General features: G+C 38.6%; 1 protein-coding gene across 1 annotated transcript in view; it reads right to left on the minus strand.

Annotated features, from left to right (window-relative positions):
* LOC122801198 (phospholipid scramblase 1-like) overlaps positions 1-24,672 on the minus strand; it is a 621,378-nt gene that overhangs the window by 405,281 nt on the left and 191,425 nt on the right. Inside the window, exon 3 of the mRNA XM_044070756.1 lies at positions 19,351-19,440. Coding sequence (XP_043926691.1) covers positions 19,351-19,440 — 90 coding nt within the window. The remainder of the gene's footprint in view (positions 1-19,350; positions 19,441-24,672) is intronic.

A 24,672-nucleotide genomic window follows, 5' to 3' on the forward strand; every position in this document is an offset into this window, starting at 1 on the left:
TATATATATACATATAGATATAAATGGGTCGACTTCAGATGTTCGACATTTCAGAACACCGAGACCATATAATCGACAGTTTGAAATGTCGAACATCTGCTAAACAACGTAAAACACACAAAACACTTTACTAAGTGCGTTTAGCAGGGGCAAGCCCCCCTGCACCCCCCAAACCCCCCTTCTACTTAAATATTCCTACTCCAAGATCGTACTAGGAAGCAGAAAAGGTAAATCTCTTAGTTATGCGCTGTATAGGGATCTCCGCTATACATGTTCAAACTTTCAAAAGTTCGATCATATGGTCTCAGCCATATGAATGTTGAATTTTTGAAAGTTTGTTCATATGAAGGGGACCTATATATATATATATATATATATATATATATATATATATATATATATATATATATATAAATATATATATATATATATATCATTGAAATTTAGTTTGGCCATTAAGGGTTGACTGGTGTGGTGGTAGCACTTTTACTAAACAATAAACAAAGTTCATTTATCTACAGCTTCTTACTGTTTAGTGACAACACCAGAGACTTTGAGAGATTTTGCAAGCCATCTTTGGCAAGAAAAAATTAAGCATTTTTTTATCTTGCTTTAATTGTTTTCAATAAATAGACTGTGTACAATGTCTAAGCTATTTTTTTTGTTTTCTGCACTTCTTTAAAGTTTAAAAGTTACATTTTCTAACTGCTGTAAGGGCTGATGTTCTGCTTTTAAATACATTGTATCAAGTGATTGTTATCTAGTATTAGGCACCTGTTTGTGGTTCCTTAACACTTGGACTCCAAATCAGTTGCTTTACATTAAGAGGGTCAAAGTGTGCACTCTTGTGACAGGAAAGGGCTGACTTCACCTATCTAAGCTGGGAATTACTGGGGGAAATCTCACTGTGTGCTTACCTGACTGGCCTTAGGGCATAGTTAGTGTAAAACTCGCTTTTTTTCTGATAGCATATAAGCCTCGTGTTTGCACGAAGCTGTTTTTTGTGCAGCAGCAGTTAGTGGTGCCTTATATACATGCAAGTACCAGAAGTTGAAATTTCCCTATAAAAACTACTTCTGGGACTTTACCTCAGTCCTGTGATACTCTTTGGGTAGCTAATGTGCCTGGTGAGCAGCGTAAACCATTTATTTAGGATTATTTAGGTCTACATTACATTGTTGCAGCACCCAGGAATATTGCTAATCAAAGAGCATCTGGTTTGAGTGCTGGGTAGCTTCACTGGATAGGATAGCAGTAGATTACACCAAAGTAGGCATCCATCCCTCATCCAATTACAAACACCCTCCACTCCTATCTCTTGCAAAGTATGCATTAGAACCTGCAGCCATGGATTGGCACTTTCCTGTTATCTCTGCATCTAGCTTGATGGATATAGGAATTCTGAGGCACTGTAGCAATTGCACACTGACAACCACTCAGTTCTTGGACAGAGAAATACAATATGTGAGAGATGTAGTTATACATTGACACTGGTAGCCAGACTCTCACATACAGACACAAAAAACAACAAAAAGGTTGTCAGTGACACACACACACACACACACACACACACACACCAGTCACTGCACCCACAAAGGACCAGACACAAACCCTCAAAGTCCTCTCAAGTCCAGTCCTCAGAAACTCAACATGCACACAAACAAGGCAATTCTCCTCACAACACATAAAGCCACATCTCGCTGTGTCTCAACAACCATCCCACATCCCAATATTTTGGTCATAGGTGACTCCATTGTGAGACATCCCTCTTACCAGGCTGAATAAGGAGTGGTTACAGTTAGTTGCCTGTCAGGGGCCAGGATCCTCCAGATCATGCAAGCATGAGGTCACTTACTCCAAAGTACCAGTATGACTCTGTCATCCCTCTACACAAAGGTTGAGCATCCAGTGACCCAAGCAATTATAGGCCCATCCGTCTAACTAGCCCGATCTTCAAGGCCATGGAATGCATTATCATGGACTTTATAAACAAGGACATTGGCATCTTCCAAATGCTTGACCCCCACAGTTTGGTTTTGTCAAAGGGAGATAATGCCCATTAAACTTGGTCGACTTCTTCGAAACAGTCACCAAAGCCATGAACATGTGGAAGACAGTGCACACCACCTACCTTGAACTAACCAAAGTCTTTGACACAATTCCCCACTCAGGCATAATAGATAAACTCTCCCAGCTAGGCACAACCCATATGTTACCAGATGGGTAGCTAACTGGGTCACCGATAGAACCCACTCAGTCAAAATAAGGGAAGCTTAGTAGTAGACCTGTAATGAGCGGTATACCCGAAGGATCAGTCTGGGGCCCTCCACTGTTTGGGATATACTTTTCTGAGGTGCAAGCCAAAACCAGTGGTCTGTGACTGACCAAGTTTGCAGATGACTGAAAGCTGGGTGCTGTCTTAAATTACTCTAGTGATGTGAACATCCTCCAAGAGGGCCTGACCCAAACTAATGACTGGTGCCTGAAGCATAGCCTCAAACTGAATGAGAAGAAATGCATCATTATCCCCTTTTGGGAAAATGGTATCCCCACTAATTATCACATTAATAACAAAGTACTAAGTATCCACTCAAGTATGAGGGACTTGGGCAACCAAGTTGATAGCAACCTGACTTTTGACCACTATGTTGCCTCCCTTGTACAGAGGGCTTTCTACATGGCCCACCTCATAAATAAGGATATTTCATCCAGGAACAAGGAGGTCATAACATCCTTGTACTCCTCCCTTATCAGACCCATTATCAAGTATAATGCCTCCTTCGGCATGTACCTTGCCAAGCATATGCAGCAGCTGGAGAGACCACAGATGTTCCTGACCAGGAAAATCCAGGGCCTCAAACACCTATCCTATACAGATAGGCTAAAAGCCCTGTCCCTCTAATCAGACTCATGCAGACTGCTCAGCGGTGCCCTGTGTCTAGCATACAAGGCCATCAAAGACCCAGCCTTGATGGAGTTGCTGCATATTCGTAAGTCAAAGTCCACATGCACAACCCACATGCAAGGCCTTAACCTGGTCTGTGACATTAATAGAACTTGTTGGTGAGATAGATTTGTGTCCCAAAGATTCCCCTCTCTGAGGAATAGACTCCCTCTCCATGTCAAGCAGAGTACCTCTTAAGACCTCTTTAAGAGGAACCTGGATGACTAGATGGGAAATAGAAAATACACCTTTTGGGATCCCACCTGTGTCCCTGCTGGACAGGGGAAAGAGGTGCTGACTTTGAGGGAACATGGGCAAAGTTCTTGGCTAGGCTTATAAGGGCCTTCGGGCCAATAGCCTAGTATCATCATATGAACCTATGAATGACCTCAGATGTACTTCCTTGGACCATATGAAAAGAGACACAATTTAGCTCTCAGAATATGTGTCACAAGCAGGTAGAGGCCTAGAACTGAGAAGCATTCTACCATCTCCAAGGATGATGTCACAATACCAACAGAAAATGATCAACTTTAACAATTGGCTTAACTACTGGTGTAAATCTAAAGGGATCTAATACTGTCAGCGTGGGAGGACATGGTTGCAGGCCACACTGCTTTGCCAGGGATGGTCTTCATCTGTTATGACTAGGCTTTTGGATATTGGCCAAAACATTATCCACCCCTATAATGCCTTTTATTTAGGCACTGCCAAAAATACAAACCTTCCAACATAGCAAAAGCTACTCAGGGCAAGCTAAAGGTATTACTGCTCAATATTAGGAGTCTCAACTCTCTAGAAGTGCTCCTCACACTGGGGAATGTTGACGTCTGTGCAGTTACTGAAACATGGTTTAAAGCCACAGAAAGCACTCCAGCTATGCATGACTATAATGCCTTTCATATGTTTTGATCATCCACTATACATGAAATAGAAAAACACAGAAGTCTATGCAGAGTTGTACACAAAAGCCCTGTACAACCATATAAACAACTGCATAAAAACAGCAGTACCAGACCAAAATAAGCAAAAATAAGCTACCCTGGCAGACCCCTGGTATAAATAGGTTGTCCAACAAAAAAAAAAGAAAATCCTGTTGAGACGTAAGAGGGAATGTGCACAAAAAAACAAAACATCCCTCATTAGCCTAAACAAACAAAATCAGGGAACTAGTCAAGACCCTGAAAGCAGACTTTTAGACAAAACTAGCCCCCAAAGCAAAGGATAACCATAAGGCATTTTTCAATTATGTCTGGAATCTTACGAGAAACACCCAATGTGTGAAATTAGCTGTGGACAGCACCACCTATACTCAGCCAGAAGATATAGCAAATCCGCTGGCTGATAAATTCAGCTCAAATTACACCTCACCATCAACCTCAGTTCTCCCCCAAGAAATATCCTCCACGACTCTCCAGCCAACTATCACGAAAGAGCAGGTTGCCATTGTGTTCTCTAAAGGTAAAAGCACATCTTCATTGGGGCCCAACAATATACCAGGTTGCCTCTTAAATAGCTTGAATCAGGCCCATTGGGATCTTTATTTAACCACAGATTCTGGAATGGCTTTGTCCCAATACAGTGGAGAATAGCAACAGTTATCCCTCTGCGCAAACTGGGAGCATCAACTGACCCAAGTAATTACAGACCCATAAGTCAGACTAGTCTTATATGCAAGGCAACAGAAAAAATAATCATGGATCTGATAAATAATGGCATGGAAAACTTTCAAATGTTGGAACAAACCCAATTCGGCTTTGTCAGGGGCAGGTCATGTCTACTAAATCTGGTGGATTTCTTTCGAAAAAGTCACTGGGGTCATGGCTAAGGGTAAAACAGTGTATACCACCTACCTTGACATGACTAAGGCATATGACAAAATCCTACACTCCGGTATTATAAATAAACTCACAAAACTGGCAGGGCATAGATCCCAGATGGATAACCAACTGGCTCACGGACAGGACACTTGGTTAAAGTGGGTGAATCCAGTTCCAGTAAGAGGTCATTTACTAGTGGCGTGGCACAGGGCTTAGTGCTGGGACCACTTCTGTTTGGAACATACTTCTCTGAAGGCAAGGCTAATGTGGAAGGCCTCTGGATGACAAAGTTTTCCAACAACTAAGCTGAGGGCAATCATCAAATCCCCAATGATGTAAATATCTTTCAGGATAGTTTAAATCTGACAAATGATTGGTGTCAGAGTCAATAGCCTAAAATGTCATGCAAAAAATGCATTATGATTCCCTTTGGGAAGCCAAAGACCCCTGCAAATTATGACATTAAGAGCACACCTCTAAGAGTAGACTCAGAAGTGAGAGAACTAGGTACACAGATGGATAGTAGCCTTTACTTGACTGTCATGTGTCCACAGTGGTTAGGAAGTCATTCTATGTGCACAGCTTAAGTAAAGTTATGGCATCCAGATCCAAGGATGTTATAGTCCCACTGTACGCAGCCCTCATTAGCCCTATAATCAATTACAATGTGCCATTTGGCATGTACTTGACTAGGCACTTACAACAGTTGGAGTGACCTCAGAGGTTCCTCACAAAGAAAATACAGATTAACAACATGCCCTACTCAAATAGACTAAAACCCTATCCTTTTACTCTGTCTCCTACTGACTATTAAGGAGTGACATATGCCTAACCTAAAAGGCACTCACAAATCAAGCCCTGATGGAGCTGCTATACATCCACAAGATTAACAACACAAGGGTCACCTGATCTAGGGATCTAAACCTAGTAAGTGACTTAAACGTAACATGCTGGACAGACATATATGTGTCACAGAGATTGCCCCTTCTTTGGAAGAAGTTTCCTATTCAAATTAAACAGAACCCTTCCCTAGCCTCCTTCAAAGTCAGTTTGGATCAATTGATGGGGAATCGCAAATTCACACTTGGGGTAGCACCTTTGTCCGTTATGGATGGGGGCAATCTGTAAAATATTCAAGGTATACACAGAAACCTTGTGCCACTTTCTTGCCCCTAGGGGACACATATTAAAAGTGGTTATACTGACTAGGCTTGTAAGGGCTCTAAAGCCATTACCTTAATAATCTGCTATGAACCTACATATCTAGTAAGTTTGGTAACCTAGGTTGAATTTTGGCAGAGTCTGAATATGTCATTTATAACAAATCTCATGAACATGATTTTGGCAATGCTTTCAACCTGCTGTGGTCTGAAACCAAGGCCCAAGAGATTAATTAAAATTTGTCTAACAACCCTTGAGTCATTGATTCTTGGTACATTTTACTCTACTTTGAGGATGGGAAATTCCTAGGCATGTTAAAGAAGGTGCTGTTGAACCCAATGTTAAAAAAAAAACTTCTTTGGACCTGAACATTTTAGAGAACTTCTGACCAGTTTCTAATGTTCATTTCATTGAGCGTTATTGATAAGGTAATTTAGGCACAGCTGTATTCCTTCCTAATATCTCATGAACCGATGGAGCCATGTCAATCTATTTATTGGTACAGGATAAAGAAATTACTCATGAGCTGTGAATGATTTCCTGATAGTGAGAGATCAGAGGAACTGTTCCACTCCAATCCTATTCAATCTCTCTGCATCTTTCAGTATTGTGGATAATGGGAATGTTATTGAAAGCATGAACTGCTACTGTGGGATCACTGGTATAGTCTGGAATTGGTTAGATCCTGCTTCTCTGACTTCAGATAATATGCAGTCTTTGGATTAAATTTGTCAGATACATGTACCTTGGAGTGTAGTGGACTGCAGGGCTTGGTCCTTTATTTTTTTATGATATACATGCTCCTGCAAGGGAAGTCATGATGAGGCAGAGAATTCCTTATCAGCTTTATGCTGATGACACACAGCTTTGCCTTCTGTTCTCTCCAGCTACAATGCCTTCACTATTATAGAAAGTTGCTTGGAACCTCTTCTTGATTGAACATGTTCAAATGCAAAGTAAATTAACCAACCAGGGCCAAGGCTCTACTGATGTATGCATAGCCATCTGTCTGGCAAATAAATCTGTAGTAATAATCAGTTGGAATTTATGTCTCAACTTCATAATCTGAGTACAGTTCTCAATGAAAAGCCATATTTCCAGAATTCAGTATTACCTGTTACAAAATATCCTATTTTTATCTTAGAAATATCACCCAAATTAAACTTTGTTTATCTTGATTGGAACTTATAATGGTGGTACATGTACTGGTGTTGTTCTGCTTGGTCAAACTATTTGACAGTCAATTAATGTGTCTATAGCAAGTGCAAAAATCCATCACCAGATTAGTTGCTAGCACACCAACTAGTCAGATCATACCATTTCTCCAGGATCTGCACTGGCTGCCAGGTGCAATTTGTTGCACATTTAAAATCTTGATACTTACTTTCTGTGTTCTAAACGATCTGGGTACAATCTATCTGAAAGAGCTGTTGTAAACCTATGTTCCAGTTAAGTAGCTTCAGACATCTGATGTGAGACTGATAGTGTGAGACTGATAGCCATTCAAGTATAGCTGGAAAGCTTTTGCAGTTTGTCTTTGTCATGTGTTGCTGCCATCCTGGATTTGGGCACATGAGGTGGAGTCTACCTTCTGGAGTTTCCTAAGATTCCATATATTCAAGAAAGCATATTTTGCGTCTGATATGGGATTTTACACCAGTTTTCAATATCTTAATTTTAGACTTTTGGCTTAGACACTACTCTCCAGTAATATTTGAAAGTCATTAATAAACAAATATGCAATATAGGTGAACTTTACATCTAAATAAATACATGAATAAATAAATAATTGATAGCTGTTGTTGGGAAGAAATGAACACAATTAACCCAATTCCAACGATTTATTCTCAGTGTAAGTTTCTTACTGCAGTGAATCTCTGCCCTGATTCTGAAAGACTTGCTTTTAGTGTAAGTGACTTACTTCAGTGTAAGACCTAGCAGGGGGCTAGATTTCAAAATACCTGCTGTTGGAGTAAGTCACTTACTTCTAGAGCAAGTCTCACAGCAAGTGACATATTCTCACAGCATGGAATCTGGTCCAATAATGTTGCAGGAAACTAGGCTGAAAATAAAAGATAAGGTGCAACTGGAAGTACGGACAAACAAATAAGCAGAGGCAATCCATGTCAGAGAAGGGTGGAAGTGACTGACCATACTCTTCAGGAAGGGAATGGAGGCAGACACTAGCAGCAGACAAGAAAAAGACAAAAAATGGATCATACTGAAAGGAAATATAAATATTGTCTTCTCCTTAACCCAAAAAATAAACTTTTGCTCTTTCCACCCTCTCATTTGTCTACCCCTCTTCATTTTACACTCACATCCAATAATGGTACCCTCATTTCCCCAGACCCCACCACTAAACTCCTAGGAATTACAATCGACAATCACCTAAATTTTGACACACACATAAATACTACAATAAAATCTATTAACAGAAAACTTGGATCCCTCTATAGAATCAAATCTTTCCTTACACCAGAAGCCAGGACCACAATAGCTAGAACCCACTTAATCTGTACCTTATTATATGCTTCCCCCCATATATACCAATCCTTCTAAAAATAATCTCAACAAACTAGCTAAATATTATAACAATATTGCCAGATTTGCTACAAACTCTCCTTACAGGACTCATCACTGTCAGAATCTAAAACAACTAGGCTGGCTTGAACTCCCTCACCAACTACAATTTAACCAACTTACAATAGCCCACAAAGCCCTATACCAACCCAACAACACCCCAATTCTTTCCACCCTCATAATGCCATATAATAACCTGAAGAATCTACGCTCCTCAAACAAAATGTTGATTCACACTACCTTATCAAAAAACTTAGCAGGCGGCTCCCTATTCTCTCAGTTGGTAAACTATGGAATCTGTTACCACATGACCTTACAACCCAAACCTCTCTCCCACTATTTAAAACTAACCTAAAACTTTTCTTCACTAACCACTGGTTATGTTCTTGTACCAACCCTGACTAACTGTTATCCTTTAACTATCTGTTACACTCAAAACCATAATATACTTAACTATAAACCTCTTCATACAACTCTCTATAAACTAACCTTTTTCTTAATTACTAATGCTGTTAGTCTTGAGTACTATTTTCCATGTTTGACTTTTTAAGTCATTTTTTACTGGGTTTTTTTTGTAAATTTGTTAACTTTATGATGTAATATTCTATGTTAATGCCATTTTTCTAATTTTGAATTAGATATTTTTGTATGTTTTTTTACTGGAGCTTTTCTCCCCGGGCCTCTACTCAAAATGGACATGTATCCAGTTGGACTAGCCCGGTCAACAAATGTAAAATAAATAAATAAATATGAGAAAATGGGAAATTGTGACCTTGTATGCCCCATAGAAGGGAAGAATTTTATGTTTTTTATGTTTCAGACTTTTTCAGATGTGTGTGAAACTGGGAACTCTAGATAGATATAATATAGTAAGAGAAGGAAACTTCAATTTAGCAGTCAATGAAAAGAAAGAGAGGGTGGGAAGTCAGAGAAAAGAGGGCAAATCAAAAGGAAATTCGAAAAGGGATTGAAAAGGGAAGATTGGTTGCATGTGAAGGGAAAGAAGAACAATGGTCAGCCAATTTACATCTCTCAATAACAAGCTGAACCCAAAGTAGCAGAATGCACAGGTTTTTATCAAGTAGTAGGTGGGGTAGAAATAGGAATGCAAACTCTTTCAGACTATGCCCATTGATAATATCGGCCAAAGGAAAAGATGATGGGGGACAAGGCAACAGAAATGAAATGAGAGGAAATGGAGGACAGCAAAACAGAAAATGAAGCTATGAACCAGCGTGCAAAGAACAGTGGACAGAACATAAGAGACAGACATTTAAACTTTATTTTATCTTAAATTTGTTTACTGACGTATACAATGATCATAACCTGGGGGCATAATGCTGGAACAGAATAAAACCTGCCACAAATGGCTATTGCATGATAGAAGGGGGATTAACTAGATGGACAGATGACATGGGTGTAAGGAAGGCAGGAAAACAGCTGAGAATGATCTGGACTCATTGACAAAAAGAACCAAAGGTAGAAGGACAAAAGAAGGAAATGCGAAGACTGATGTGTGAGCTAGATCTCTTAACAAAACTAGAATAAATGCAGAAGTAATGAGAAGAAAGAACTACTGGTAGCACAAAATGAAAGCAGGGAAAATTAAGTCATGGAAAATAAAATACAAGAGCAAAATAAAACAGATCTACAAGATTGAAATCAAGGATGGAAGACAATACATGATAAGGAATGACAAAGGAGCAGACGGCAGAATATTTCACATAGATACATGTCTAGGTCAACTCATGAGGAAAGTGTACAAATTTTGGTGGATAGGTGAAAAACTCCAGGAAGGGGAGGCACGAACGTCTGAAAATAGTCTCAGGGAAGATGTAAAAACAGTGATATATATATATATCTATATATATATATATATATATATATATATATATATATCTATATATATAGACTTCAGATAAGGAAAGCAGTAGGATAAGATGGGCTCTAAGTGGAGTTCTATAAAACATCCATAAGAATACCTAAAAAAAAATATTCAATTGATGTGTAAAAAAACAAATGATTGGCACTGGTGATGGAAGAAATGAGGATCATCCTCTTGCCCAAATAAGTCAAAAAGATTATGGGCCCAGGTGCCTACTGGTCAGTATCAGTTCTTAATGCAGATGTAAATATTTTAGCCAAAATATCGGTAACCATGTTAGAAAACCCGATAACCACAATCAACCAGGAAGGTCAAACAGGGTTTGTACTAGGAGGAACACTAGTAGAAAAATGGTACGAGAGATTAATATGACATAGCATTTCACAATAAATGGCTTAGAGATGGCAGGAATCATAAATATTGACAGAAGGAAAGCACTTGATTCTGTAGAATGGTCTTTCCTATTGATGGTCATATATAAAAGCCTGAGGACAACAGTACAAGTAAACAGAGATCATAAGATTCATAGGGCTTTCAACATAATTGGGTCTTATGGCCATTATTCCTTGTCTGCCTCTGGCAGTGCCCAACCTCTACAGGATGGCTAAGCCAGGCAACACTGGTGGAAATTTGTAGGTACACATCTGATCATCAAGTTTCCATTTGAACAATGATAGTGTAATGCACTGTTTAACCTGCACTGATAATCTGTTCCAGAGGTTTTGGAGATGCTACATAGGTTTATAGGTAAGTACTAGACTAGCTTCCCTTGCTGGCCATTTTAAGTCTAGCCAATTTCCCTTTTTTGTGCTCAAAATAACCTATCCCATTTGGTTAAAGATTAGTCTTTTTAGGCCCCTAAATTGAGTATTTATGGAATTATTAGACTTGCAGAGATACAGGAGATCTAGGACAAGTGAGTCTCCAATAGCATGGCAGACAAAGCATAAATATCGTTTCAAGAATCTATAAAAATAACTGAATACTGGCATACTGCGTGCAGTCCTTCTTAGTAGCTCATGATCCTTCTAAGTTAAGAACCTCTGAGTTTGTTCTACTTGTTTGATATGTCCAGTTAGGTGCATCTCAAAGTAGTCATTACACTCAATAATGGGCCTAATTGATGCTGAATATAAGGGAACAATGATATATTTAGGCCTTGGCAAATAACTCATGTGGCAATTAAAGCTGAACTCTTTTAGGAAGCCTGGACTAAACTATTACTGTTCACTTCAAAGTGTACTGGAACTTAGAAAATTGACACATTGTTTACATGACTACTTTTATTTTATTTTATTTTATTTTATTCTTCCAGTTGGTTATAAATACCATGTTAAATCACTTTTAATTGAAGTGTATATTTTGTTTCTATCATCATACATTCTTTCCTTATTCTTTTTTCCACTTTATTCAAAATGATGTGTAATAATACTAGCTAATTATACAATAATATTTTTGTAGATAGCTTTTAGGGTTCTTCACAGACCTGAAGAAGTCTAGAAGGATGAAAACGATCTTTGGTTATGGAAATAGAATATGATTTGTACAATGGATTTTTTTTTGCATGTAAAATGTATATGTATATATTATAGGTTCATAGGTAGGTACTAGGCTATTGGTCCTAGGGCCTATATAAGCCTAGCCAAATGGTACCCTGGCTTTTGCCACCCAAGAAAACTATTTTCCTGTGCCCCTGTCAAGCAGAGTCACAGAAGTGATCTCCCATATATTTTAAGATTGCCAAATGGTCTAAGGTTTATATATTTCCAGCTATGTAGTATACTGTCTTGAATAAAATCACAGACTTAATAATCTGGTTAAATAAGTGGTATCACATCATTATTAATTTTATTCAAAGTGCATAAGGGTTATATTATTATGACAGCTACTAAGTAGGGAAGAACCAGCTCGAATTTCACACTGATAGGGGAAAGGATGTGAATTTAACATGTATACCAATACACTGTGTTTTACAGCACAATAAACCACTCCCTTGCCTGATAAAAAGTATAATACAGTTAGAAAGCTTGTGAGGAAACTATTATTCTGTTATTTTTGTTTTACTTGGATCGCTTGTCTGTGTACTTAATAAAGTATTTTTGACTAGAAACAGACTGCCTACCCTGCTTGGATTACTTCCAAATACTTAATAATTCTGTGCAATATTTCAAATTATATATTTTTATTATTTTTTTGACTTAGGATGAGTTTTAGTTTGCTACTTCTACTACCATTATATGATCTGATTAATATACAGTGATTAACTGGATATATATGGATTGAAAATGTTCCACACAGAGAAGTTTCTGACACTTTGTTTTTTGCACCCACTATACTTGTTTAGTGGGTTGTTTGAGACTTTGGGGATACCACGGAGATTACTTGTTTTTTAAGTAGAGGATGTTTTGACCACTGCTGTCACACGATGATCAACAGAGAAAGAATTATCAGCCAGCATTGACATGTCCCTAACTATATCTTAGTATTGTAGTGGAGTAGTATCTATACTGCATGCTGAGAGGAGGGTTTGTATAACACACATGATGACGTTGCACTGTTTTGGTTTTAATTTTAGCCCATTTTCAGTACTGTAGGTATTCACTAGTGCCAGTTCTGCTAAACAGTATCAGTGAAGACCTTGACAGTAACTCTCAGTTTGGGGTCATCTGCAAAGTTAGTTAGTTAGCCAGAGTTCTTAATTCCCACTCTGGAGACTGGAAAATGAAATATCAAAAAAGAGGGGTCACAACATAGAATCCTGGAGGACACCACTGGTTTACTTCAAACTTTCTGATGAGGTGCCTGCCACTCACACTTAGTGAATTCCATCTTCTAGCCAGTTTGCTATCAATATTTCCATGCAGACATATATTTTTAAAGCATTTAGCTTACTTGCAATGTCTGTATGGGGTATAGTGTCTAAAATATTAGCTAGATCCAGATACACTTTCTGAACAGCGTGGCCACTTTGAGATTCCATGTTTTGTTTTGAGACACAGTGGGTTTAATTAATCCTTATTTCAGTATTATGAAGTTGACTGATCATTTTGTACATAAAAAGAAAAGATGATTAATTTATCATCTTACTTAGTAGATTACAGCAAAGAATTGGAAATTATATGTAGTTTTTAGATTATTTGTTGTCTTTGATTGTTACATTTTTCCAGGATTTTAACTTGTGATAGGTAGTCACATAATATGTTTAATAAATATTTAATAAATGAATGTCTCAGTTTTCTGATTTTGTCTGAAGTCTGTATGGTAGCAGACATAAGTGCTCATTAAAAGTGCCTCCTTAGTGTATTACCTTCCCACTGAACCTTCATGAAACATGGCTTACCTGAAAATCCTCCAGGTCAGCAGTATCATCATTAGAAATCTGACATGTGCAGGAGGCTGTGGCCTTTTTTCTGAAAAGTACAAGGCTACGCCCTTTTATCTAATTCATCCTTTAAAAAGGGTAATGCATGGAAATATTTTTCCTCCAGCATGGCACAGAATGTTTCCCTTTCCCTTCCTCAGACATTTTTACTTTTCACCCTTATCATCCTGCTTCTGTTTCTGACAAGCCTTCTGGCTTGACTCTGTTCAAGTTCCCCTTTCTATTCTTTTTCCATGTGATACCAGTTATTCAGAATACAGTGTAAGAGTCTGAAGCATACCTCTCAACCTGGAAACATCAAAAATCTGGACAAGGCCCATGAAAAACAGGTACAAATCTGTACGCTGATTAACATCTAATTTGCATACATAATTATGTAACCCCACCCACTCCAATGTAATTGTGGGATACCAACTTTCAAACGCAAATTGAAGAACAGACAACCAAACCATGGCACCAGAGTCCCCCTGCAGCCATTGCAGTGTCCTGTTACCTGGCTATTTTGCCCCATTTACCATAAACACTAATGTATGCATTACTTCTTTACTTCTACAATGATTTGAATTTTTATTTTTACATTTTACAGCACAACAATGCAGAAACACTAAAAGACATCATCTGGTAAACAAAGCAATACTGTCTCACAATGAAAATAGGCTTGACATTAAACTTTGCCCTTGAAACTCACATTCATTGAAACAGCATTGAAACCCACACCACATCCAAAGAAAATGCATCTGGTCAGTGGTGGATAAAGATTACCTTTGGGCTGTTTTCAAATCATTGGCCCCTTGCACACAAAACAAAAAACATACATGTGTTCTTTTCTTTATACACCTTCCTGACTTTATTAAATTATATTCCTTGTATAACACACATGTTAGAGAGCATTTTAAATTTATTGTTTGAACATCACCAGTAATCTGTACTGTAGGCAATGAAACAAAACACATGAACTAATAATGACAAAACTGCACAATTCAGTACTTTTCCATCATAAAAGTCTGCTTCCACACCCACACTATACATAGAATGACAGTGGTGTAAGCCATAGGCATCTTGCACAGCGTATCGCACTTGAATTTTCAATTTCATTTTTTTTGGGGGGGGGCAAAGGGTCAACCAGGGACACATTTTAAACATTGCTTGTATAATTTTGTAAAGTTGCTAGAATAAAATGTTGTGCTACCATCATGCATTTCACTGGCAGGTTTTGAACAAAGGACTCTAGGCACTACATTCAGAACAACATACCACTATCCCAAATCAGCAGCTGCCTGAAAAATAGGAAGACTAAAACTTAATAGCCATCATTTAGTGAATTCATTTCTCACTTCTCAACATAACTCTTAACCTCAACACAAATAATATGGACAAACAACAAAGCCAATAGGGGAATACAAATCCAGTTCTCACTTCTCACTCACCATATCTCTGAACTGTTAGCACAAAAACAATAATAGGGGAATACAAATTGTGTGCTCACTTCTTATCATAGCTCTAAACTCTTAGCACAAAGAAAAACATGTTCTCACTTATCATAGCTCTCAACTCACTCAGAAATGGTGGTAGCTAGGGATAGTAGGCTCTTTTTACCCTGTAGTAAAGGTACAGGGTTTGAGCCTGAATACCTCTAGCCACCAAGCCCATTATATGGGGGCATTTACACACACACACACACACATGTACTCGTTCCTTACCTGTTTCAGCTTCTGTTCAGTAGGGGATAGTGTTAAAAGTTGCAAAGAATATTGTGAAGCGTATGATATTAGGATTTAAAGTTTGGGCTAAGAGAATACAGGAGTTAAACTCTGTGCTTCATATGAGAATAGAACATCTGAAGAGAAGGCAAGAGGTAATGATGTCACCTGAAACCATAAGTGGTACGTTGCAGACATACAATTAAAACAAGTTGGAACTGTTTGTCAGAAAATAAACTAAGACATATTGGGTAAATATCATTTATGATTATCAGTATTTTGGTTAAGGCTCTGCATATGGTTTGTTTTTCAAAGTGCAGTATAAGTTTATTTTTAAAGGATGTGTAGTTTATTAAGTCAGTAATTGTGAAAGCTTACTCCTGAAGTTGCCTACATAAAATCTGAAGAGGGCATTTCTGTACAAATCTTCAAAATGTGTTAGTTTTTACTAGTACTTTGTTAGGTGACAGCAGTGTTAGGGTGAGGTTTCAACTGATGTAACGGTTGGCTGCCCTGAACTGGGATGCAGATATTTATGGACGCTATTTAGGATGCTAAGGTCTAGTTTATTACTGAAGGATGGCTGGATAATTTTGTGATAAGATACAGTGCTAGGTTCTAACCGGAGAACTAAGGATGAGCCTAACAGTTTCTTGATAGGTTTGTTCTGGAGAGAAAAAGGTTTTTGATAAGCCTCTGTAAGCTTTACAGTTGCAGAATAGTTTGAAATATATCTGAGAACTTCAGCTGTTATTTTGCTTTAGGAGTTGTGTGCGACAAAACACATACATAAAATGTGGCTGTAGGAGTTCAGTATGACAAAACACGCAGATAAAATTTGGTTGGAGGAGTTAGGTAGGTGCTAACTAGCTTGAGAAATAAATGACAAAAAACATACATAAAATTTAGCTGTAGGAGATAGGTTTGTTGGTATGTGCCCTAAGGAACAGGAAAATAACACAACACACACACACACACACACACACACACACACACACACACACACACACACACACACGTACTCGTTCCTTACCTGTTTCAGCTTCTGTTCAGTTGCTGCCGCCATTAATCCACTGCTCTGCGCTTCAGCTTCCCGGCTTGGTGAACTGCTCTTTGCTGCCATTAATCCCTGCTGTTGTTGCTGCCATATCCCTGCTTCTGTCGAACTGCTCTGCACAAGCGTCTGCCATACCATATCCCCTGAACTGCTCTGCACAACCAATCCTGGCTCCTCAGTGAACGAACTGCTCTGCAGAAGTGTTTAGCTTCCCTGTTCTGTTCAGTAATCCTGCACAAGCGCGGCCTGCCACTTGCAATTCCCGCTGTTTTAAAATTTAAGTCAGCCAGCCGGAAATGATGATATGAGCTCCTTCAGCTCAATTCCGACTGGCTGGTAGCCTGACGGAGCTGACGTCATTGCGCACATGATGACGTCAGCTCTGACAGCGCGAAAATTTAAAAAAAAGATAAGAAGAATCGGAAATGAAGGGGTGCCACTCGGGAATAGTGGCACCCCTTCATTTGGACCCCAAAACTCGGTAAAAACCGAGTAATTCGGAACGGTTGGGAGGTCTGGTCTGAAGTATTTTATTAGCCTTCAAAGCCTTTGAAAGCTAATAAAATACTGATAAACAGACAGCAAGCAGAAACAAAGTCTCTTCTGAAGAACAAACTTTCAAAAACTGTTATACACTTTGTTTTGAGACAATCTATATGCCTAATAAGTGTGGCAGTGTGAAGTATGAAACAGCTTTTAAAAATGTTTTAGCTTCTGCCGCTGTTCTTTTTACTGATCAGTATTGCCCACTCTCATTTTCCAGCAAGACACACAATCATAACAGTGCTTAAGGGCGTTTAGCATCTTTCTGACATCAGAAAGATGCTTAACAAGCTTGCCTTTTCCCTATTTTTGCGGTGCTGCGGTAGCGTTGTCACCTCACAGTAAGACGCTGTTTGGTTCGATTCTCAGCTAGAGCGTCTTCTGCGTGGAGACATGCGTGAATGGGCATACCTTCGTTGAAGGTTGTGCATCAGAGTTGGTAACTCAGCATGTAAAAATCAGCTACCAATCATTAGCGAACCGGAGTTCCGCTGTGGCGACCCCTAACCGGGAAAAGCTGAAAGACACAAACAAATCCTGCAATCCTGCAATCAACCACACAAACAAGCAAAGCACTCTCCATTGCACAAATACAATGCACATTATACCCAACCCCCACCTAAAACTACCATACACTAAGACACAAAGCATGGACACACATACCTCTTAAGCAAACTAATCTAAAAACAACAATAAATGCATGGGAGTTTCACAGTTCCACATACAGTGTATGGGCTTTGTAACTTACATGACAATTACACAGTCACACAACCAAAACCATCAGTGCTATTATAATCAATAAAATCCAAGCTGACAATAATATATATATATATATATATATATATATATATATATATATATATATATATACATATATACGTGTATATATATATATATATATATATATATATATATATACACACACACACACACAAAGATATATATATATATATATATATATATATATATATATATATATATATATATGTACATGGGTCCACTTTGTAATTTCGAAATACTGAAATCTTGAATTTCAGTATTTCGAAATCACAAAGCCAAAAACCCAACCACAACTCACAAATTCGAAAACACACAACCGCGAAATTCAAAATCCCATAATTACACTACAGATACAGTACACACATAAACATACACAAAACTCCCCCCCACAATCAAACAAATATATTTAAACCACACACCTCTACTTATATATTCTAACTCCGAGATCGCACAAACAGAAACACAAACAAAACTCACACACACACATCTTACAGTCCCTCACACACACACACACACACACACACACACACACACACACACACACACACACACACACACACACACACAGCAGTCACAACAAACACAAAGCAGTCACAACACACACTTACACACACTAAACCCATTACCTACATACTTACACACACAAACTTACCAAAACTAAACTCAAACATCCTGCTTCCGTACCACCGGAAGCAGAAATTCAAAATATCCGTGCTTCGGCATTTTGAATTTCATGCTTCTGCCAGTTTCGGAAATGTGAGTATGCGGCTTTGTGATTTCGAAATACTGAAATTCGATATTTCAGTATTTCGAAATTACAAAGTGGACCCATATATATATATATATATATATATATATATATATATATATATATATACACATATACATTATATGAATACATATACATGTGTGCGCATTTCTCCATTTCAGTGCATACATGTATACAGGACATACATATTCCAACTAAGCTTGAGAATGTACTATTTTGGTGAGGGTGTAAGAACAACTTTGGAGGAAGCAGCTAACAATAAAATCTGTGAGATCATTCAGTTGTTCATACTGAAATAATGATATTATTAAAGAGAAAGCATAGCTGAAGCAAAGAAACAGATACTAAGAGTTGGCGGCAGACAGAATATGATAATGAAATTTGTCAGCTGCTGAATCTACTTAGTGCATCCCTGAATGTCAGCAACCAAGTTGTTAGACATGTCATGTAACTGTATAATAAAGGTAAGGGTAAGTATTCATATTAACTTACATTTAATGAATTATCTGTGAATGCTGTAATCTCTTTTTTCACTTCAGGGAAATATTTTACTGACTTTACACATGCCAGCAGATCCTAGTGCAACATCTTCATATAGTTTAAACACTTACCTGTAAATTGTTAATGTTGTCAAACTGCATTCATTCAAAAAATGATTCTAACTTTTAAATTTTCAAATGACTTAAAGCCTGTCATTACTTATGTAGTTCACACAATATGACTTACCATATGAATGGCCATTTGGATATTGAGGATCGCCAGAGTGGAAAGTAGACATCGGATAGTCACAAACTGCTGGGGCTGTGGGTATAACTCCTAAAATTACAAAGCATAATGTAATTAGTGCTCTGTTTTATCTCCTGGTTTACCAGCCTGCCCTTCTCACACTGACATGTTTGTAGGTCTGCAAACAGTATAAGTGGATTAAGTGGATACGCACTCTAGTACACAAATCCACATACACACACACATATAGTACATGTGTGTGTGTGTGTGTGTGTGTGTGTGTATATATAGATATATATATATATATATATATATATATGTATATATATATATGCATATTTATTTATTTATTGCAGTTGGTTTACCAGGATAGTCCATTGGGCCATAATGAACCCGTTTTCAATGGAGTCCTGGGGAGAAAAGCTCCAAAACAAGCAGATATACATTCAACAGTTTACATTAACAATCTAGGTACAGAGAGTTATTGGTACTGTTTAGGCAGGAAAGAGCAAAACTTATCACATGTATAATAGCAGTCATAACAGTTAATACAATTAAGAAGTGACCAACAAGTAATAGAGACAAGTTAATAGAGATTAGAGAGCATAGATAGTAGGTACATAAAGTAGGATATGGTATAGAAGGAGATTTAGTAGAGTTAGTTATGTGGGGTGGGAGCAAGAGCATTCCCACTGTGTTGCTAGATGTAAGAAGAGAGACTTTTTGAAGTAGACGTGGTTAGAGGTGGTGCGAATAAGTGGTGGTAGGGAGTTCCAGAGGCGAGCGAGGCTAAAGGAAAGAAGGTTTTTTCCTGGTGGATAAGTAGGTTTATGTACTTCAAGTAGATTTTGATTGTTTGACCTTAGAATTCTACTAGGGAGGTGCATTTTAAAGGCAGAGGAAAGGGAGGGACAGAGTGAGGGGTTTAGAATAAGTTTATGGGCTAGAGTTAGTTGGATGTAAGTTAGTTGATTGGGGAGTTCTAGCCATTTTAGCTTATGGAGGGAGACACAGTGGTGAGTTGAGGACTTATGGCTGGTGGCGAATTTTGCAATTTTGTTATAGCAGGAAGTAAGCTGTTTTCTTAAAGAGGACTGAAGATTAGTTAGTAGTGGGGCACCATAGAGAAGGGAGGGGATAAGAAAGGAGGTAGAGAGAGAGATTTTGGTGTCCGATGTGAGGTAGGCTTTCTGTCTATAAAGCATGCCAAGTTTTTGATGTGTTTTTTTAATGTTTATTTGGAGGTGGGAGTTGAATTTCAGTAGGTTGTCAGTTTGGACCCCCAGTAGTTTAGTTTCTGATACTATTTCAAGGGGTGAGTTGTTTTGACTCGTAATTAAGAATGTAGTTATGTCTGGAGGGATAACTTTTGAAGGAGTAAATAACATAAGTTTGGTCTTAGTGGCATTGAGAGCTAGATGATTACTTTGCATCCATTGCTCTGTGGAAGAGAAAGCTTCTTGGGTAAGTTTTTGTAGTGTAGGGATAGAAGAGGCAGAACAGATGATAGTAGAATCATCTGCATATTGGATGATGCTAGAGGAAGGAATTGATTTGTAGAAGTCATTTATAAATATATTGAAGAGAAGAGGACCCAGTATGGAGCCTTGTGGCACTCAGTGGGGGTACTAAGGAAGGAGGAGGTAGTTTTTTCCATTTTACAGCTTGATTTCTGTTGGAAAGGTAACTAGAGAACCAGTTCAGAGAGGAGGAAGATAGGTGGAGTTTGGAAAGTTTAGTTAAGAGCAGGTTGTGAGAGATAGTGTCGAAGGCTTTGGAGAGGTCAAGAAGCAAAGTGGATACAATTTGCCCAGAGTCAAGGGCTTTATTTACAGTTTCAAGGAAGGAGAGGAGGGCAGTCATAGTACTATGATTAGGTCTGAAACCATGCTGTGTAGGGGTAATGAGATGGTTGTCTAGGAGGTGTGGAAGAAGTTGAAGTTGGACACATTTTTCAAGGAGTTTAGAAATGGGGGACAGGATGGCTATGGGACGAAAATTGCTAATGTTATTGTTGTTGCCCCCTTTGTGTAGAGGTATAATAAAAGCTTGTTTCCAGATTTGGGGAACTGTGCATTCTTGAAGGGAGCGGTTTATTAAGATGCTAATGGGGTAGGCAAGAGTTTTAGCGGCTACACTGAGAAAGTAAGAAGGGATATTGTCAGGAGCATTGGTACATGGTTTCAATTTCTGAAGAAGTTTCTTTATAGTAGTTGTAGGTACAGGATTTAATGAGAAGAGGGTGCAGTCAGAAGAGGGGGAATTTTGGGGTAGTGGAGATGAGGATGGGGTATGTGTAGAAGAGGAGGAAGAGGGGTTAGTGGGTGTGGAATAGGGTGTGGAAGTGGAGAGAGAGGTGTTAGAGAATGAAGAGGTCAATTTGGAGATGGAGTTGATAAAGAAGGAATTAAATTGTGTGGCTAAATCAAATTCTGGAGCATTTGGATCTGGGGTGGGAGTAACTGGTTTGCTGGGGTGGAGGAGAGTAGAGATCCCTTTCCAGAATTTTTGAGGGTTGTTTTTATTATGGTTTTGGAGTGTTGAAAAGTAGTTTTGACGATCAAAAGTAATCATTTTCTTTGCTTTATTTTGGAGCATGTTATATTCGTTTAGGAGTGGTGCTGACTTATGTTTTTGGTAGCGTGTCCAGACTTTATCTCTCTGTCTCATGATAGTAAGGGTATTTTTGGAGAGCCATGGGGCTGATTTTGTTTTTATTCTTTTTGTCCGTAAGGGAGCTTGGGAGTCTAGTACTTTTAAGAATGTTGAGTTAAAATATGAGACTGCATTTTCAAGAGGTAGTATTTTTAGACAATTCCAATTAATTGCTTGTAATGAGTTTGAGAAGGTTATTGGGTTGAAGTTTTTTTGGTCACGGAATGTGATATAGTTATGGGTTCGTTGAAGGACAGTAGGAAGCCGGTAGGTAAAGGTGGGTGTGTGGTCACCAAGTGGATCGGGAAGAGTGCCTGTTGGTGAAATAGAGAGGATGGGAGACTAGAATCCAGTCCAGTATACTCCCATTGGAGAGGTTTTGGCAGGATAAGTTACTGAAGTGATCAGTTGTGAGAAGTTATAGAGGTTGATGTTTGTGGAATTTGTAGGAGACTGGACAAGGGCCCAGTTAATGTTTACATCTCCTAGGATTATGGTTTCATTACTAATGTTAGTGGATAGCCAGGAAAGGATAAGTTCAAGTGTGGAGATATTATCCCCAGGGGGGATGTAAAGGGAAGCAATGCATATGTGTTTGTGATTATTGATTTGTAGTAGGGTCAGGAGAAGTTCGGCGTTGTTGAAGTGTGGAATAGGTTCACTGTAGGGAGTAACTACTAGGGAGGAAGAATATAGAAGGGCTACTCCTCCACCTTTTTTGTGAGGTCTGTCTTTTCTTATGATAGAGAAGTTTGGAGGAACTATTTCAGAGTCTCTAATGTGTGGTTTTAGCCAAGTTTCTGAAATAGTTAGGATATCTGGCTTATTGTGTGTGAGCCAAGCATGAAGGTTTGGGACTTTGTTTACTATACTTGGGGAGTTTAGAGAAGTAAATAATAGGGATTTGTTAATATTGGTTGTAGTGGTAGGGCCTGGATTAGGATGGATGTCTCCAGAGATGAGCGTACTAATCAGATGTAGTATGAAGTAGTTTGTGTGAGTAGTTAGCAAGGAGATGAGATTGGGTTCTTTTGTGAATTGGAGGGCTTTGCTAGCAGTTATGGTAATAAAGTTAGCATGGTAGGAGATCAGTTTGTGTTGAAAAGATGGAGGTTTTCTGAGGGAATAAGTAGGGGAAATAAGAGAGTATGTAGGTAAGAAAGGTGAGTTGTGAGAATTTGTTGTATGAAAGGGTTGGGGGATTGTGGAAATAGTAGGCTGAGAAAGGTGGTAGATAGAGGATAAGGAGAAAAGTAGTAATAGTGAAAGGAAGAGGAAGGATTGTTTGGAAAGCATGATGAGGAAGAATTAATAGAATAGTAGTATTTAAATAAAGAAGTAAGATATATAGGGGGTTGTAAGTGTTTAGGAACTAGATAAACTCTAGATAGAAGTTGGATAATTAGATTATGAAATATACAGAGGTGTTAAGTGGTAGATAAGATGTTTATAAATGTATGAGAGATAAGTAAGTCATGGAGTAGTTATGTTTAAAAGTATAAGATTGGATGTGGAAACAGAGTAGAGATTTGAGTGGGTGTGTAGGAATCTAATGTTTTAGTGGGTTAGATGAGGTAGGTAAATAGAGGCAAGAATGGGCGGGGAAGGGAGGTGTGGTAATTGGGTATAAGTGTTTGATTGGATAAGGGTTGTAGAGGGTGTGGCTATGAGAGAAATAAAGGTAGATGCACTGGGGGTGGGTGGGATTTGGGGGTAGGGTAGGGGAGTGGAGTGAGCCCGTAGGGCGAACGGAGTGGGAAGAACCAAAGAGGTCCAGAGAGGAGCTGGAGTCAATCAGTAAAAGGAGGTGTACAGGAAGGTAAGTAGAAAGGGAGAAAGATCTGGAGTGTTAGACGAGAATGAAGTATGAGAAACAGGAGATAGAGATTAGGAAGGAGAAGTACAGCTAGAGTGGGCTAGAGGAGTTTGGGAGATGCAGTGAAAGGGGAGAAGCTTAGGGTCTAAGAGAGAAACATAAAAGCTTGCAGAGAAGTTTGTGAGGGAGGGTGTTATCAAGTGTATGAAACAGAGACAGGACTAGTACCACTTAGGATATCCTTGGGGCAGTACTTGGAGTAAGAGAGGGCAGCTGGTGTGGATCGGGGGGGAGGAGCTAAGGCTGCTGGCTGTCTTGGCAGGCTAGAGTACTACAAACAGCTATCAATGCAGAAAACATTTAGTAAAAAGTATGCAGCAGCAGTTAAACATACTTCCACAATTCCACTTGGAAAAAACGTCCAGAAAACAATGGGGAATGAGGCCACTGAGAAGCTTGCTATAGATGTTGGTATTTAACTTGAGCAATTAAGGGAGCTGAGATTCCGAAGGTAGGTTGGAGGTATCCTCGAGGGCTACTCGCAGGGGTAACTCAGGGCAGAATGCTATAAATAGATTAGAGAGTGTAGAAAACATTAGTGTTTGATGCAATTAAAACATAGCTTGATTTTAAACATAGTGAAATGTAGTAAAGTATAACACATGCTACAAATACTAGCAGTAGAAGCAGTTAAATAAAAATGAGTACTGCGTTTCTAAATCAGGTAAGTTGACCAGCAAAGTTCCATACCATAGTAATCAATTGAACATAATACACATTAATAATGCAGCTAATAGTCTTTGAAAACCCTCCCTACTTTGAGAGTAGGAGTACAGTCACCTAGCACATGG

Source organism: Protopterus annectens, chromosome 4.part1 (assembly GCF_019279795.1).
Source record: "Protopterus annectens isolate FY-2018-M chromosome 4.part1, PAN1.0, whole genome shotgun sequence".
In the NCBI taxonomy this organism is placed as follows: Eukaryota; Metazoa; Chordata; order Ceratodontiformes; family Protopteridae; genus Protopterus; species Protopterus annectens.